The sequence below is a fragment of the Malania oleifera genome, chromosome 3 (assembly GCF_029873635.1).
Source record: "Malania oleifera isolate guangnan ecotype guangnan chromosome 3, ASM2987363v1, whole genome shotgun sequence".
NCBI classification, from domain to species: Eukaryota; Viridiplantae; Streptophyta; class Magnoliopsida; order Santalales; family Ximeniaceae; genus Malania; species Malania oleifera.
Window position 1 is genome coordinate 10,702,465 of NC_080419.1, and position 15,747 is coordinate 10,718,211.

Sequence of the window (15,747 nt, forward strand, 5' to 3'; positions counted from 1 at the left end):
AGTACTGGCAACTAAGCTCAAACATGCAATCTCGGAAGTTGCGGTAAGCACCAGAACACCTTCATTGCAAGTAGGCAAATCATGGATGCTACTCTGATAGCCGATGAAGTTGTTTGCGGCTACATTAAGGATGGGAAAAGAGGAGTGGTGTGCAAGCTGGATACGGAGAAGGCTTTTGACCTTGTTAACTAGAGTTTTCTGCTGTACATTCAGAGAAGAATGGATATTGGGGAATCTTGGTGCAGATGGATCCAATTGTATGTCAACACCATCTTTTTCAGTTTTGGTTAATGGCTGCCCTTTTGATTTCTTTAGATTGTCTCGTGATCTAAGGCAAGGTGACCCCCTTTCCCCCTGGTTTATCATGGTCATGGAAGTGTGGGTCTTATGATGATTAGTGCAAATGAAGGCGGTCTTCTAAAGGGTCTTAGCATGGGAAGGAACAATGATGCTATGGAAATCTCCAGTCTCCTTTTTGCAGATGACACTATCATCTTTTGTGAGGCTGAGCGGGAGCAAATTCTTAATCTTAGATGCTTCCTTGGTTTCGAAGTAGCTTCAAGTTTACAAGTGGATCTGTGCATAAGTGAAATTATTCCATTGGGGTCTGATGGTGATTGTGGCCCTTTACTTGCAGGTATCCTTGGTTGTAAACTCAGTGTCTTTCCTATCACCTATCTCAGCTTCTCATTGGGAACAAAGTTTAAGGACAAGGGTATTTGAGATCCCATTGTTGACAAGTTCATAAAGAAACTCGCTGGTTGGAAAAGGAACTTCTTATCAAATGGTGGCAGACACTTTCTTATTAAAAGCAAGTAGTTAAAGTTGGGATTCTAAGTGGGATTGTTGAAGCAGTCTGCAGGATCGAATCGTAGAATCGGATCGAGAATTGTAACACTTTCAATGAAAAATAAATATTAAAAAATTATATGTGGAACTTTATGACAAGTCTTAAGACTAAAAAGTTGGTTAGCAACTTAAATAAGTATAAAAAGTTAAAAATACAATAAAAAGTTCAAACAATAAAAAAATGCAAGTAAAGAAGGAGAAGAGGAAGGAGAAAAATAGTGCTTACTGTTGAGTCTTTTCAAGAAGCATATCTCTTTCAAAGCTTACCTCTGCAGCTCTGTTGGGCCTGCTTGCTTAGCTCTTTTCTTGGCTGCTGCTGATCAAACAAGAACTGTGTGTTGAAGAGGGCTGAACACCATAGAAGGAAGAGAATTGAGGACTAAGTTGTTGTTGGACCCAAGAACTCTGGTTGTCGAACTCCAAAGAACTGTTGATCAAACAACAAAACTGCTAGCTGCTGCTGATCGAACACCAGTCACAAGATAGAGGGCTCTCTGGTTGTCGAATAGGAGAGTAATTCAGGTGTTCGGTTGCTGAACTTCAACGAGTAGAGGACTAAGGTCTTGAACTCCAAGGAAGTCAGGTGCAGATTCTGTTGAATCTGTTCATCGATGCGAGGCTGGGAGCTATTCCGCCCAGTTTTTGAAGATTTTGGACCAAACATAAACCTTTTGGGGGCCTTTGGGCCAATAAAAACATGCATTGGCCATGTTATTAAAGCTGCAAAAAAAATCCCAATCCATGTAACAAAGTGGGATATGTTCAATTGTACAATTCTACTTGATTCCAATTTTTGTTGCGACTTGGATCATTTGGGTGAATTTGGATCATATAACAATCTGGATCGCGATTTTAATGACCATGATTAAAGGTACTCTGTCCAATTTGCGATTTACTTCATGTCTCTTTTCTTATCCCTTAGTGCAGTGGCCAAGATAATAGAGGGTATCCAAAGAATATTCCTTTGGGAGAACACGGGTGAGGGTTTTCAAACATCATCTTGTTAAATGGGGAATGGTTAAACAATCGTTACAAAAGGGTTGCCTTGTCCTCAGATCTCTTTATCTTTAATAATTCCCTATTGGGGGAATGGCTTTGGGGATTCATGACTCAAAAAAATCACCTCGGAGGGATGTCATTGAAGCCAAGTATGGTCTCTATGATAATGGTTGGACCTCAAAAGTTTGAAGGAAGCTCATGGTACAGGTGTTTGGAGATATATTAGAAGGGGATGGAGGAATTTCTTCCCTCTTATTTATTTCCATGTGGAGAGTGGAGCTGATGTTTTCTTCTGGCGTGATATTTAGTGAAATAATTCACAACTCAGTTCCTTTGCCCCTTCCATCTTCAAGCTTGTGAGCAACAAAGATGCCCTTATTAGCCAACACTTGGAGTTCACCAGTCAAGGGATTGTCTGGGATATTCCTTTGAATAGAAATGCTTTTGATTGGGAACTTGATATTCACCCACATTTTTTCAGCAGTCTACAAGTCTCATTGTGTTGCCAGTTCTGATGAATCCAAATGGGTTTTGACGAAAGATGGGGACTTCACTGCTAGTTCTTTCTATAAACACCTTTGTTCTCCGGATGGGAGCAGCACTAACTTCCCTTGGAAGTTGATTTGGAAAACAGCAGCCCTTACAAAAAGCTGCCTTTTTCACATGGGAAGCTACTCTTGGAAAAATCCTTACCATTGACAATCTTCAGAAAAAAAAATGTCTCTTCATCAATAGATGCTTTTTATGCTTGGAGCAGGAGGAATCGGTTGATCATGTTCTCATGCATTGTTGATGGACCAAGAAATTGTGGAACTTAGCCACCTCCATTGTAAATCAGAAATGGGACACAACGTCTATAGTGGGAGGTAAACTGCGGGCTTGGAAAGGGATCATGTCTAATAAGGAAGTGAGAAGATCTCTCTTGCTCATTCCCCTTGCTATTTTTTGAGCCATGTGGAGATAGGAATAGAAAAGCCTTTCAAGGGAATTATCTGCCCTATTTCTGCTGTCATGGACCATTGAATTGCTATATTTGTTAGCTGGCATTTTGGGCTAGTTGAAAGGGACCCCTTTGTAGTCCTTGATTTTCTTGATATTTTTTAGTACGGTGTGTTCCTTTGTTGTTGTTTCTTTGTACTTGGGTGGCATCCTCTTGATGCCTCGTTTTATAGAATTTCTCTTTGCTAATTTAAAAAAAAAATAGTGTTGAACTGGAAAAGTCATAAAGTGGTGTTGGTTGTGTTTAAAATTGGGCACTTACTTTTATTATAGGTGCTAGATGAATTTATATTGTTATATTTCATCAATAGTTAATGTGTTATAGTACATAATAAAATAATACATGATTATTTCTAAATATATTTTAAATTAAAAAATTAATATTTTCTAATAAAAATTTAATTTCTAATTATTTTAATTATTTTTAATTAACAATAATCTTGTTGTTATTATATATTTATAACATATGTCAATCATATCAACTTATAGTAATTAAATTAAAAATTTTATTTTATTTTATGTTATTTAAATTATAGTCAGTTCTTGTTCATTTCGGAATTGAATTATTTTTCATTAATAACTAATGTCATGATATTTAGTAAAAGAATGCATGTATTTTTAACGTATGTCAAAGAAAAATGTTAATTTTTTCTAATTAAAATTTTAGTTGATAATTATATTAATTATTTTTTAATTAAAATTTAAGAATTTTATATCTAGAAAAATCATATAATATTATTTTTAATTTGTAATAATTTTTTTATAAATGTATATTTAGAACATACTATTATCACACTAATTTATGTTAGAAATAGCATAGTTATTAAACATGGATCAGACCGGGACAAGAACCGGATTTGTTTAGAGCTGGGATCAACTCTGATGATATGTAGTGCATGCCATTGGCTTCTCAAAGACTCAAACCAAGTACTACTGCCACACATTCTTTTCACTAAGATGTAACTTGGGACTAGGTAGCCCAATTATCTGAACTAATCTAGGAAGCTGCTCTGATTGCATATTGGGTTCTTCCAAGTCTAATGAATAGGAACTAGGCTTGGTTCTTGATATTGATTCTTTTCATTGGATTGAGCTGAACAACACTGAGAATCAAACTGTTCCAAATATGTTAATTCAATTATTAAAAAGTCCAAGTTGCTCCAATTTGAGTGATGAATTATATTTCAAATTTATATTGCTTGCAGGGTCATGGAAATCCAACAAATCACAAGCCTGAGCTGGCATTGATCGACTTCAGAACAAGCTTGGGTCATCGAATTGGAAGGTTGCCAGACTAGTTCGTTTAATCAAAGAATTTTATGTGCCATCTTTGTCGCTTCCCCTCTCTTTTTTCTCTCATTGAACTTTGCATCTTTTTTGTATATGTATGCGAGAGTGTATGTATGTTTCTTACCTTTTTTTGCGTTGTTTTTTTTTTTTTTTTAATTTTAAATCTAGGATGATACAATCACTTTTCCCCCGAGATCCAAATTTTCGTGGTCGGCGAGTTGTGACTTTTCGAAACCAGAGAGACTTTATATTCTTTCGTCATCATCGGTGAGTTTCCATTGCACATAATGCCTCATTTTTGGTTCTTGCTTTGAAATTCGGGTTCTTTTTTTAAAATGATAATTGCATTTTATTAATTTTTATTTCATTCTTAGGTATATTTTTGAATGTAAAGAAAGCAAACATGGTGATCTGAAAGATAAAAATGGAAAAAATGCGAATGGTGAAAACATTGTAGCCCGCTTTCAGGTTTGAGTTCTGTAATTCATTTGATTAGTTGACATATTGTGATTATGGATTCAAATAAGTAATATTGATTTTTTAAAACTCGATTGGCATGGACTTATAATTGAGCTATTGTGGAGTAGTGAGCAACCTGCTGAAGCCATTTGGTTGGTCGGATTGATAGGTCAATTTGTTGGTCAAACTGATGTTGGCATGACATCATGACCAAGGCCATTCAAATTGGGATCACACGTAGGATTTCTAGGATGGTTTGAAGGAGCGGATTAAGGATTGTAAAACTAGGGCATAGCAATGGAAATCACTCCACTGCAGGTGGTTAAAAAAATAAAATATGAAGAGTTACAAGAGTTAACCATAAATAAACAACTGTGCCATCTGATCGTAGTAGCTTCCATTGGCATTTGTAGTATGCGTGGGCATGGGCGCAATGTTTCAAAAGCTCTCTTATTTCTTTCCTGACGGCAAGGGGAATGAGGGATAAAGCTTTCTTTCTCTCTTTGTTGGAATTGATAGCTGTCCAGGTCCACAGCTCTTCTATCGCTGCTTCGGCAGTAACCTACTGCTGTTTGGTGAGAAAAGCCCAAGTCCCAAAGGACTCTGGTTGAAGAGCAGTGTATGAGGATGTAATGAATGGGTTCAACACTCAAAAAAAAAAAAAAACACCTTTCAGCAAGGGGCAGGCCCCTTTTCTACAGGTTATCCAGAGTGAGAATTTTCCAAAGAGTAGCCACCCACATAAAGAAAGCAACATTTTTGTTGGACAGCAGTTTTCTAAATAGGCCTGTTGGGAAAGTTGCTGCAAACTTCTGCCTGTGGATTGAGTTTCTTATAATAAAATATGACTGTAAATTACCATTTTTTGTCCAGGATCCACTTGTCTAGTAGGGTTCTGCTGTTGGATTTTGTATGACTCAGCCATAAAAATCTATAAGATGGTCAAATTTCCAGTTGAAAGCATTTCTAATCAAGGGAACCTCTAGAAAATCAGTTGGTCAGAAATTTGAATAAGGGCATCCTTGTTTTGAGCCAAGCTGAAAATAGAAGAGAACTTAATGCCAAGGGGAATATGGCTGCACAAGTTATCATGCCAAAAAAGAATATTACCCCTTCGCCCCACTTGGAAGATGATGAGGGAGAAAAAGACCATCCCATGCTTTCCTAATAGGCTTCTGAACTCCAACACCAGTGCTTCTCTCGCAGCTTTGAAAACCCCCCAATTTGACCAGACGATACTTGAAATCCTCCCCTAAACTCCCATAGCAAAAGAGCAAGGGACAAGGAAGATTGATAGAAAATAAACCTGCAGATTTGTTAAGGTGCTCTTTATAAGGCCAAGTCTCACTACCCAGAAAATTAATTCCTCTTCTAACTTGGTCAGCTCCCTTAAAAATCTTTCATCAATGGGGTCCCAAACTCCTCTGTGTTTGAATTTAGCTCAAGAGGGTGACCAAGGTAGGAGATTGGAAAAGCTTCCAGTTTGTAGCTGAAAAGGCCCTCGAGGAAAGTTCCCTCGATGCTGGCCTGAAGAGGAATGAGTCACTTCTTCACAGATACACCTTCACGCATTTGACTGCTTCAAACCTGAGAAGTATGCATCTAAGATTAAGGATTTGCTGAGGATCCTCTCCACAAAAAATGATGTAATGTCTGATGAGCAGCCATTGATGAGCATTGAAGATGTTGGGATTGGATCATTGGAATTCATTGCTGGATCTGCACACCCCAAAGATCTCTGAGAGCTATTCTTTTGAGAATTATGACGAAAAAAATTCCAGTCAACATGATTGTAAGCCTTCTCTTTGTCAAGCTTACAAACCACCCAAATCTTCGTGCCTTCGTTATAGGCAACCACAACTTCATTAGCAATTAGGTTGCCATGATCTGCCTTCCTGCTACAAATGCATGCTGATGCTAGCCAATTGCCTCCGGGATTGCTTTCTTCAGCTTTGCAGCAAGAACTTCGGATAGGGTCTTATTGATTCTACCAACTAGAGTTATAGGATTGGAGTTCCTTAATGTTGGAAGCCCCAATTTTCTTGTTTAACGCTCTGCTAACAGATCTGCCTATTCAAGAAAAATCATTAAAAATGCTGACAATGTCTTGTTTAAGGAGTCCCCAATTTGCTTGGAAAAATAAAAAAACTAAGGTGAAACCATGTGGGCCAAGTGCTTTGTTCCATTACAAGATTTAATGGCTTGATAGATTTCCTCGTCATCGAATGGTCCTCCAAGCCACTGTGCAAAGTAATGCCATCTGCAGCTCCGCTGTTGTCCAAGTCTTCGGCTTGGTGCAAGGTTATTTGTAGGATTCAAAAATACCACTTTTGGTACCCTCCTAGTAACCTCCATCCCCCTCCACCTCCCGTTTGAAGTGTGCAAATGGTCGGTTCGACCAAATTCGGTTAATTAACCGAATTAATCGAAATTTTTGGTTAACAATAATCTCTAACCGAACCGACTGAATTAGGTGTTGTAATCGAACCATACCTGACTGAACCAACTTTTCGAGTAATTCAATTAACCGAATTTGACTGAAATAATTTAAAATTAATTATAAAAATGAAATATGATTGCAAATTTTAAAATTAATGTTTATCCTTTCTTTTAATTGTAAGAGCTGAATTAGGAGAATGACATTGATTTAATAAATAAATTAACAAAATTGATTAATTATATAATATATAATATATCAGTTATATTTAATATTAATAATTTATATTTAATTTTTAATTAATTAGTAATTCAGGTAATTTGGTTAACTGAATTAAAATTCCCCATACCCGAACCGAAAACCGAATACTCGAAATTATCAAAATCTGTAACTCAACTGAACCGACTAAACTTGGTCGGTTAATTCGGTTAAACCCGAATTATGCTCACCCCTTCTTATAAGTGGCACTGTGCATCGAAAGGGTAGTGACTATTTTATAATTCAAAAAATACATTAGAAGATAATCATATATTATTTTATTATGTATTATAATATAATAATGAAACATAATTCAATTCTGGAGTGTAGAAGAACCATATATTAATTTAAATTAATATTAAAAATTAAATATACTAATTTAATTAATAATACCATTTTAACATAAATTAATGTGACAATCATATATTATAAATATAAATTCCGAACACGATAATTGTTTATCAAAAAATAATATTATATTTTTTTTACCTAACAAAAATATTTGAATGTTAATTAAAAATAATAGTTAATATAATCCTTAATTAAATTGTTAATAAAAATTAATCATATATTATTTTATTATGCATTATAACCTATTAATTATTAATAGGTTATAATTAATAAAATATAATTAAATTTTGGAATGAATGAAAAATACCATCTATAAATTTAAATTAACATTAAATAAACTAGAAATTTTAATTTAATTATTAATATTATTTTTAATATAAATTAATGTGATAATCATATGTTATAGATATACATTAATAACAAGATTGTTGTTAATTAATAAATAATATTATATTATTTTAGTTAATAGAAAATATTTAAATTTTAATTAGAAAAATAGTATAATTATTATATAAATATTTAATTATAAAAATATTAATATTTTTATTTAAAATATATTTAAAAATACATATTGGTCAATATAATTCAATTTTGGATTCAACTAGAATTATTTATTAATTTTAAATTAACAATAGTAATATTATTTTTATCATATTTTAATATGATACTATTATGTTATAAATATACATTAATAACAAGATTATTATTAATTAAAAATAATAATGTTATATTATTTTTAACAAAAAATATTTAAAATTTAATTATAAATAATTATTAAATGAATTTTTTAAATTAAAATATTAATATTTTTAATTTAAAATATGTTTAAAAATAATCTTGTAGTACCCTATAATAAATGTAAGTGTCCAAATACCACTTATTTTAATACAACTAAACAACACTTATAACTTTTAGCACTTTTCAAGTTCAACACTTATTACCAACATTTATTAAATTTAGCACTTTTTCTAAAAAGCAAATTTGCATAAGTGGTTCCAAACGATCCCTTAGACAAAGTGCTGAACTTGGCGTTTGATGTTTGCTGGAAGAAACAGTGTTCCAATCCCCCTCTAGATTTCTGTTCTCTAGGTGATTTCTTATATGTACATAACATTTGCAAGACCCCCTGGAAGTGAGAGTCTGTTTGCTTACACTCAGCAACGAGGCTCTGATTTTTCAATGTTACCTTTAGTCCCTTTATTTTGAGACAGCTCCAAAACTTGCTTTACCCTCGAAGTGGAGAGAAGAACACCATTGTTTAACCAGATCTCCAAAACCATTATGTTTAAGCCACATGATTTTGAATTGGAAAGGGGTTGCCCACTTGATACATTCGGTATCCAGACGAATAGTGTTGGAATTGGTGTAATCCCAAGAATGGGGTGAATTGAAAATTTAAAACTTCTTCCTAGGTTAACTAGATATCAGCAGTATTTCGCAACCTAAGGTTTTTCTAAACAGATTCTAGTACCCGCAGTATTCAAAGCATGTATGTGAAAACAATCAAGACAATAAATAATTAAACATACATGACCTGAATTCAAAGTGTAGAAAATAAAGTGCGCAAGGAAGAGAACAACACACAATATGATATCGGGATTCGGCCAATACTGCTTACGTCCCCGCCTCAAGCTCAAAAGTAAGAGGATTCCACTAATTGCGTGCTTAATAGGTGAAGTGACACCGATTACACCTCCCTCTCCTTACTGGGCAAGGAAATACCCATGTCAGATCAACAGGGCTAACCCTAGCCTTTACAACACCTTGCGGGATGGTGCACCTAGTTCTCTTAATCGAGTTTGAATCAGTCCGGTTCTCTCCTAACCGAGTCTGAGCAATTCGAGACTTTTCATAGGGCGAGTTTCCCTTTTCCGACCTCCCGTCGGTAATACAACAAATATAATAATTTGTACAAAATAAATGCTTCTAACTAAGCAGAACATGTACAACAGTTAAGCCCGATGTATGCACTCTATTATGATATGCATTATGCTTAGTAGAGTAAGAGTGCTTATCAAATGATTATTGCACAAATAAAATATATGAATATAAAATAATTATTATGTTCTCCAACAAAGATTTTTGCAAATAAAAGTATTTGGAGAATTTGGAGTTTTAAGTTCAAGAAAATATTTGTGCTATAAATAATTTCTCCCAATAATATTTATCATGAAAGTAAGCGGGAGAAACCCAAGCAATACTATCAAAAATGATTTTCAGAAGATAAATAATAAGTGAGAGTATATGCATGCGAATACAGATAAAATGCCCAAAATAAAATACTCTCTTCAAAAATGATTTTGAAATAAATAAGTAAAAGAGAGTTGAGAGAAATTTGTTTAAAAGATTTTGCCCCAAAAGAATAATTTTAGCAATACGGATTGATTTGAGGGAACTTTGATTAACAAAGGTTTAGAGAGAATTTTAGAGTTAATCAAAGTTGCTAATTTGAGGTTATGAGGGGGTATTTATAGATTTTCTGAAAAAGTGACCGTTGAGGGACACGCTCGTCATTTTAGAAACATTTAATTAAAAAATTAATGACGATTAAGCGCTGAAGGTAAACCCAACCTGAGAGGTTCAGTTGACCGATGCTTTGGTCGGTCCGTTGAACACACGCAAAGAATTTGAATCTTAAACAGGGTTCGGTTGGCTGTGGGCAATGCCAGTTGGCCGAGTCAAGGCGATTTATGAACCTTCATAGGTTCGGTCGACCAAGGCTTAGGTTCGGTTTTTCAGGCTTGAAGTTCAGTCTGCCGTGGACAGTATTTTCATTTTAGTTCGGTCGGCTGAGGCTGCACAACACATACCTCACGTGGCATGGTTCGGTCGACCGAGTCATTCAGTGCATAAGGGGTCGTGCCATAAGCTCTCCCATGCAGGTTAGGGGTTTTTTTTTCCCTATGAAATTTAGAAAGTCACAAGGTTGCAAAGCCATTATCAAGGTGGCTACTATTACTCTGTGTCCAAGTTTCTAATCACCAAGAGTTGTATTGATAAAATGACGTATGAACTCTTTGAGCGTCTCTTCCTCTCCTTGAATAAGGCTTATAAGGTTGGCCGGAGTCTTCACCATTTTTTGGCTGCTGACAAAATGCCCTACAAACTGTTGCTTCATCTCAGAGAAAGACCCATCCGAGTTGGGTTTCAATGTCCGATGTCATGCTCTAGCATTCCCCTTCAGGGTTGTCGCAAATGCTCGAACCATAATGACATTAGGTGCACCTTGCAATTGCATCAACATTTTGAAGGTGTCAAGGTGGTTTAGGGGATCTAATAACCCATTATATCCTCTTATATGGTGGGCATCTTAAATTTACAAGGCGGAGGGATCTCCATTATTTCCTTGGTAAAGGGAGGATCATAAGATCTGGCTAAGGTTTCCCCTACTAAGGGTTGGTTGCGAATGTCTTTTACTAACTTTTTGGAGTTTTTCTTCCAATTCCTGGGATCGTTGTTCGTTAATGCCCAAACTATTGGCTTCTACATTTTTTGTTGGATCTAAAATTTTCAAGGATGCTTTATGTGCTACCACTGCCTTACCATTAGGTATCTTTTTTGCTTGAACAGTCCTTGGACCATGTACAGGATTTTTTTTTTCTGTTGTAAGATCATGCTAAACATGTCTTCCACCTTTTGGAAGGCTAGAAATTGGTCTAAAAGCACAATTTGCGACAAATTGTCTAGTGGTGGGGAGTGAACCAATTGGAGTGATTGATCCCCAGCAACGGATTCAGACTCGGAATTGTGTGATGCAGCCATGATTGAGTTTTAGAAAGATTTCTTTCCAAGTTTTCCATAAAGGGTGCCAGCTGCTGCTGCCAAAATTTGTCTAAGAGAATTTGGATCAATCACGACTTTGATCACTTGTCAAGAATAAGAGAAAAATTGCTTGGAGGACCTGGGATGTATTTCGGGGAATTACTCCAATGCTTAAGTTAGAGAATCTGGAAGGACTGTATGTTTGCAACAGTAAAAGTGTGGATGGTGGATGAGAATGAGATAAGATGAGATGTATTTCTTTCCTTATAAGGTCTTTTTTTGTAGGCATTCAGGACACTTTCCAATTGATTTCCCTACGAATGAATTGTAGGACTTACATTTCAGATGGGTTATTAGAGAGTAAAACTATTAGTATGCTAATCCCCTACTTTAATTAAAGGATTTTATTTTCTTTCCCTTAATCCTTCGATGTCTTTTCAGTTTTTGGTCTTACATTAGTTAATGCAGAGTTTAATGCTAGGTTCCCTTTTAGGTTATATCAGAAGCGAAGCTCTACTAAATATTGATGTTGGACCAATTGGCAAGAAAGAGAAGGACAGAAGATAATGAGAAATTTATTGAACAAAGGAGGAAATTAAAAGAAAAATAAAATGAGAAAAGTGAAAGCCCAATTAGAGTTCAATTACTCAATAATCCAAGCTGTCTCAATGGTACATGATGAAGCCTTTAATATAAGCTTCTCCCCTAAAGCTGAAGAGAAAAGTAGGTGAAGAGAACAAATATCAAATCACTTCAGAAATAAAATTACAAAGAAAGCATCCAGGATCCCCCCTGCCCCCGAAGTGTTCTTTTGGTTTTGGTTTTGGTTTATGAATGCACGTCTTACATCTTTATCAAACATGCAGGAGTGTGGTCCTCGTTTCATTTTGAAGTTGATCAGTCTACAACATGGAACATTTGACAGCAGAGGCAGTGAATATGAGTGGGTTCACAAGGTAATTTACTTTGCCAATTTATCTTGCATTTGATTTGGTAAAATTTCTTAGGCTCCATTTGTAACTTGGAAAACATTATGGATGAGAGAAAAAAAAAATGAAGGCATCCACTTTTTATTTTAGGAAATGCGAGAGAAAATAAAATATGTAGTAGCGTTTGATTTTTTACACATCTTGAAACTTGGAAAACATTAGGGATGAGAGGAAAAGAAAAATATGAAGGCATCTGCTTATTTATTCTAGGGAACGCCTGAAAGAAAATAAAATATGCAGTACATCAATAAATAAAGAGTTTGATTTTTACCCGTCCCTAGCCTTTAACATTTCTTAATTTTTAGTTAAATTAGAACAAATTTAAATAGTATTTATTATGGAGAAATTATAACAAAAAAATAGATTATCTGTTTCTTCACCTATACTCTTCTATAAAAAATAAAAAATAAAAAATAATCTCTGACTCAAATGCAGTTTTAATGTTTTTTTTTGTTTATTTTATTTTATTTTTGGAATGAAGCATGTGATGTCTAATTTGCTATTTTGGAATTTTAGCCGGAAATGGACACCAGCCGCAGGAGATTCTTCTTGTGACTTGCTTTGCTAGTCCCCTGGCTCTAAAATTGAAGGCTTTTGGAGTCTCGTGGCCCTGCAATGGAAGTCAGCTTGACATGGGTGCGCGAAAATATTAAGGAAAGGAAAATATCAAGGCCCATGTTTACATGTTTGGTTATCAAGAAAAAGAAAAATGAGAAAGAAAATTAAAATATATTAAACGTATGAAATTTTTTTTGTTTTTTTGATTTTCTGTCATTAATATTTGATTTTTTAATCATGTTAAAAGAAATTTTTATTTTTAGTAGTATTTAATAGAGAAGAGTTCCCTCATTTTTCTGTTCTTTTCTTTTCTTTTCCCCAAGCAATGGGCAAGTTCCTGCAGATATGGGCAATAATTGTTGTATTCAGGTTTCAAAACTTTAACATGTTACACCGGATCTTGCAACTATTTGATTTGGTGCAATATGGGCATAGCTGTATTCATGTTTCAAAACTTTGATTGTATGTGAATTAATTTGATTAATCCATGATAAAGATGGCAATGGTGACGCTTGAAGCTGAATATTCTGATGAATATAGCTGTTCGACTTTGGTATGTGTTGATTAGTATTTGTTTCCACTAATCCAGGGAACTCACAAAGCACACTATTGTTAAAGTCACGTCAAAATCAAAATTAAACTCAAAACATGGTTTGAATTGCTACAACCAAATTGCAGACTTGTTAGGTTATGGTTTAAACAGAGTGGATTGTAACATCAAACATGGGTCAATCCTCTACCTGAGTGATAATTGTTTTATGCAATGTATCAATTTTTAGGCGGCTTTGATCTTTGGTCAAATATTTGCCGGCATATTTTTCCCCTGTTCAACTTCTAATACTTTTGTATTAATTTTTAGAAGGGTAAAATCAAGCAATACCATTTGAGTTCTTAAATATGACACTTTTATTTTTTGAATTTTTGAAAACGATCAAAATTTCCCAATGTTTAAATTTATTGACAAATTAAACATTCTAACCACTAGTTAATTCTGAAGTACGTGAGAATAAATTTTACTACTAAAATGATACTTTAAAATGACATTAACTTAATAAATTAAATTGAGAAAATTGATTTGTACAATGTCTTGAAAGCTGAATAATCGGATCATAGACATAACTTATTTTTGAATTTAACAGTCCAACCACTTTGGGTCAATTAGTTAATATTAGCACTAGGAAGTAATTCTATCATTATTTTAAAATTTTAAAAAATATATACAAAAAATATAGAAATTATCAATAAATTATAAAAAATACTGAGTAATTATAATGCTACAAAATGTTTGTCAAATGTAACTTTAATGAAAATTTTATGATGTGATACATCACAAATAAATAAAATGTAGTATAATATTTTTAAATTCAAGTGCCTATCGAACATTACTAAAATCTCAAAACTCATATTTTGTAAAATAAAATTATAAAATTAAATGTTACTTATTTTGAGTATAAAATAAGCATGCAATCGATAAAGAAAACTTAAATTTATAAGAATTAGCTGATCTTTATTTGAGTCAATTCACCAATTTTTCTTTCCTTATTTTATCCAATTTGTTATGTTGTTAAATATGAGATGCAACTAGACTTAGAAAAGTAGGCTGCAATTTGACCAATCAGCTGATTCGTGTTGATTTTTGAACTATATTTTATCTTTTAAAGAGGTATTTAGTTACTTAATTTGCAATAATATTTTGGAACAATATCATAATCTAAATACTTTTTTGAATTATTAGTATTATTTATTTATTTTCATATATTTTAAAATTTTTTGAAATTATAATTTTATTATTTTATCATTCTTATGTCAACTTGTTGATCGAAATGAGTCATGTCAATTAGACTGGTCAACCCAAGAGTTGGGTGTCCAATTCACTTAAAAGTTCAAATTTTAAATACATACATATTCTACTTAATTGAACAATTTTTTGAACTTTATTTACTAAATTAATGTTGTTGGCCTGGTAGTATGTCTAGAGGGGGGGGGGGGGGTGAATAGACTTTCTTCGGTGATGAGATTACTTTCTACAAACACAAAAATCTTACTAAGAGCAAGTGCATAAAGTTGTTGTGTAAAATGAAATGTTGCAAAACACAATAACAATATAAATAAGATAAGAGAGAAGAAAAGCTTAACACATTGATATTTACGTGGTTCGGCACCCCACCTATGTCCATGCCTTGAGACCAACTCAAGGATTCCCAAAATCTACTAAAATCCTCCTTCGGGCGGAGAAGCCAATACACACCAGCTCACAAAGAGCTTCAACAAGGTGCTCACTTAGAGACACCCAAAAACAGCCCATCAAGAATCGCTGTCAATAGAGTGAATGCAATACTAAGAGTAGCAAGAAGAGGGGAAGTGAGTTTGTGAGTAAACCCTAGAGATGACAATACTAATGAATGTTCTTGTTTCAATATGATTTCTCAAAAGTGTTTAGTAAAATGCCATTTACTCCTATTTATACATTGAATGGACGAGGGTAACGCTGGAGAGCCGTTGGGCATTTATGAATGTAAGACAAGATTCAAAAATAGTCGTTCGCAACATTTAATGTTTGCTGCTGCCCGACGTTCGTTGACGAAGCCCTGTGTTCGTCGACGAGCTCTTCAGCAATTTCGTCGATGAAGCCCTGTATTCGTCGACGAGTTGCTGGTTCTGAATTTAGATGCCCCTCGGTATATTTTCGTCGACGAGACCCTGTGTTCATCAACGAAACCCTGTGTTCATCGATGAGATCCTCCTTCTTAAATTTTTGTCCTTTTAAGTTTCTAAGAAGGTTCTTGTCCATTTTGG

At 34.2% G+C, this 15,747-nt stretch overlaps 1 protein-coding gene across 4 annotated transcripts in view; it reads left to right on the top strand.

Moving 5' to 3' along the window:
• Positions 1-13,439, top strand: part of LOC131150996 (uncharacterized) — a 29,929-nt gene extending 16,490 nt beyond the window's left edge. For all 4 annotated transcript variants that reach the window (XM_058102140.1, XM_058102142.1, XM_058102143.1 and 1 more), the window contains exons 8-12: positions 4,053-4,132; positions 4,306-4,404; positions 4,512-4,605; positions 12,271-12,360; positions 12,910-13,439. In XM_058102140.1, coding sequence (XP_057958123.1) covers positions 4,053-4,132; positions 4,306-4,404; positions 4,512-4,605; positions 12,271-12,360; positions 12,910-12,948 — 402 coding nt within the window. In that variant the 3' untranslated portion in view covers positions 12,949-13,439. The remainder of the gene's footprint in view (positions 1-4,052; positions 4,133-4,305; positions 4,405-4,511; positions 4,606-12,270; positions 12,361-12,909) is intronic.
• Positions 13,440-15,747: the final 2,308 nt, after the last annotated feature.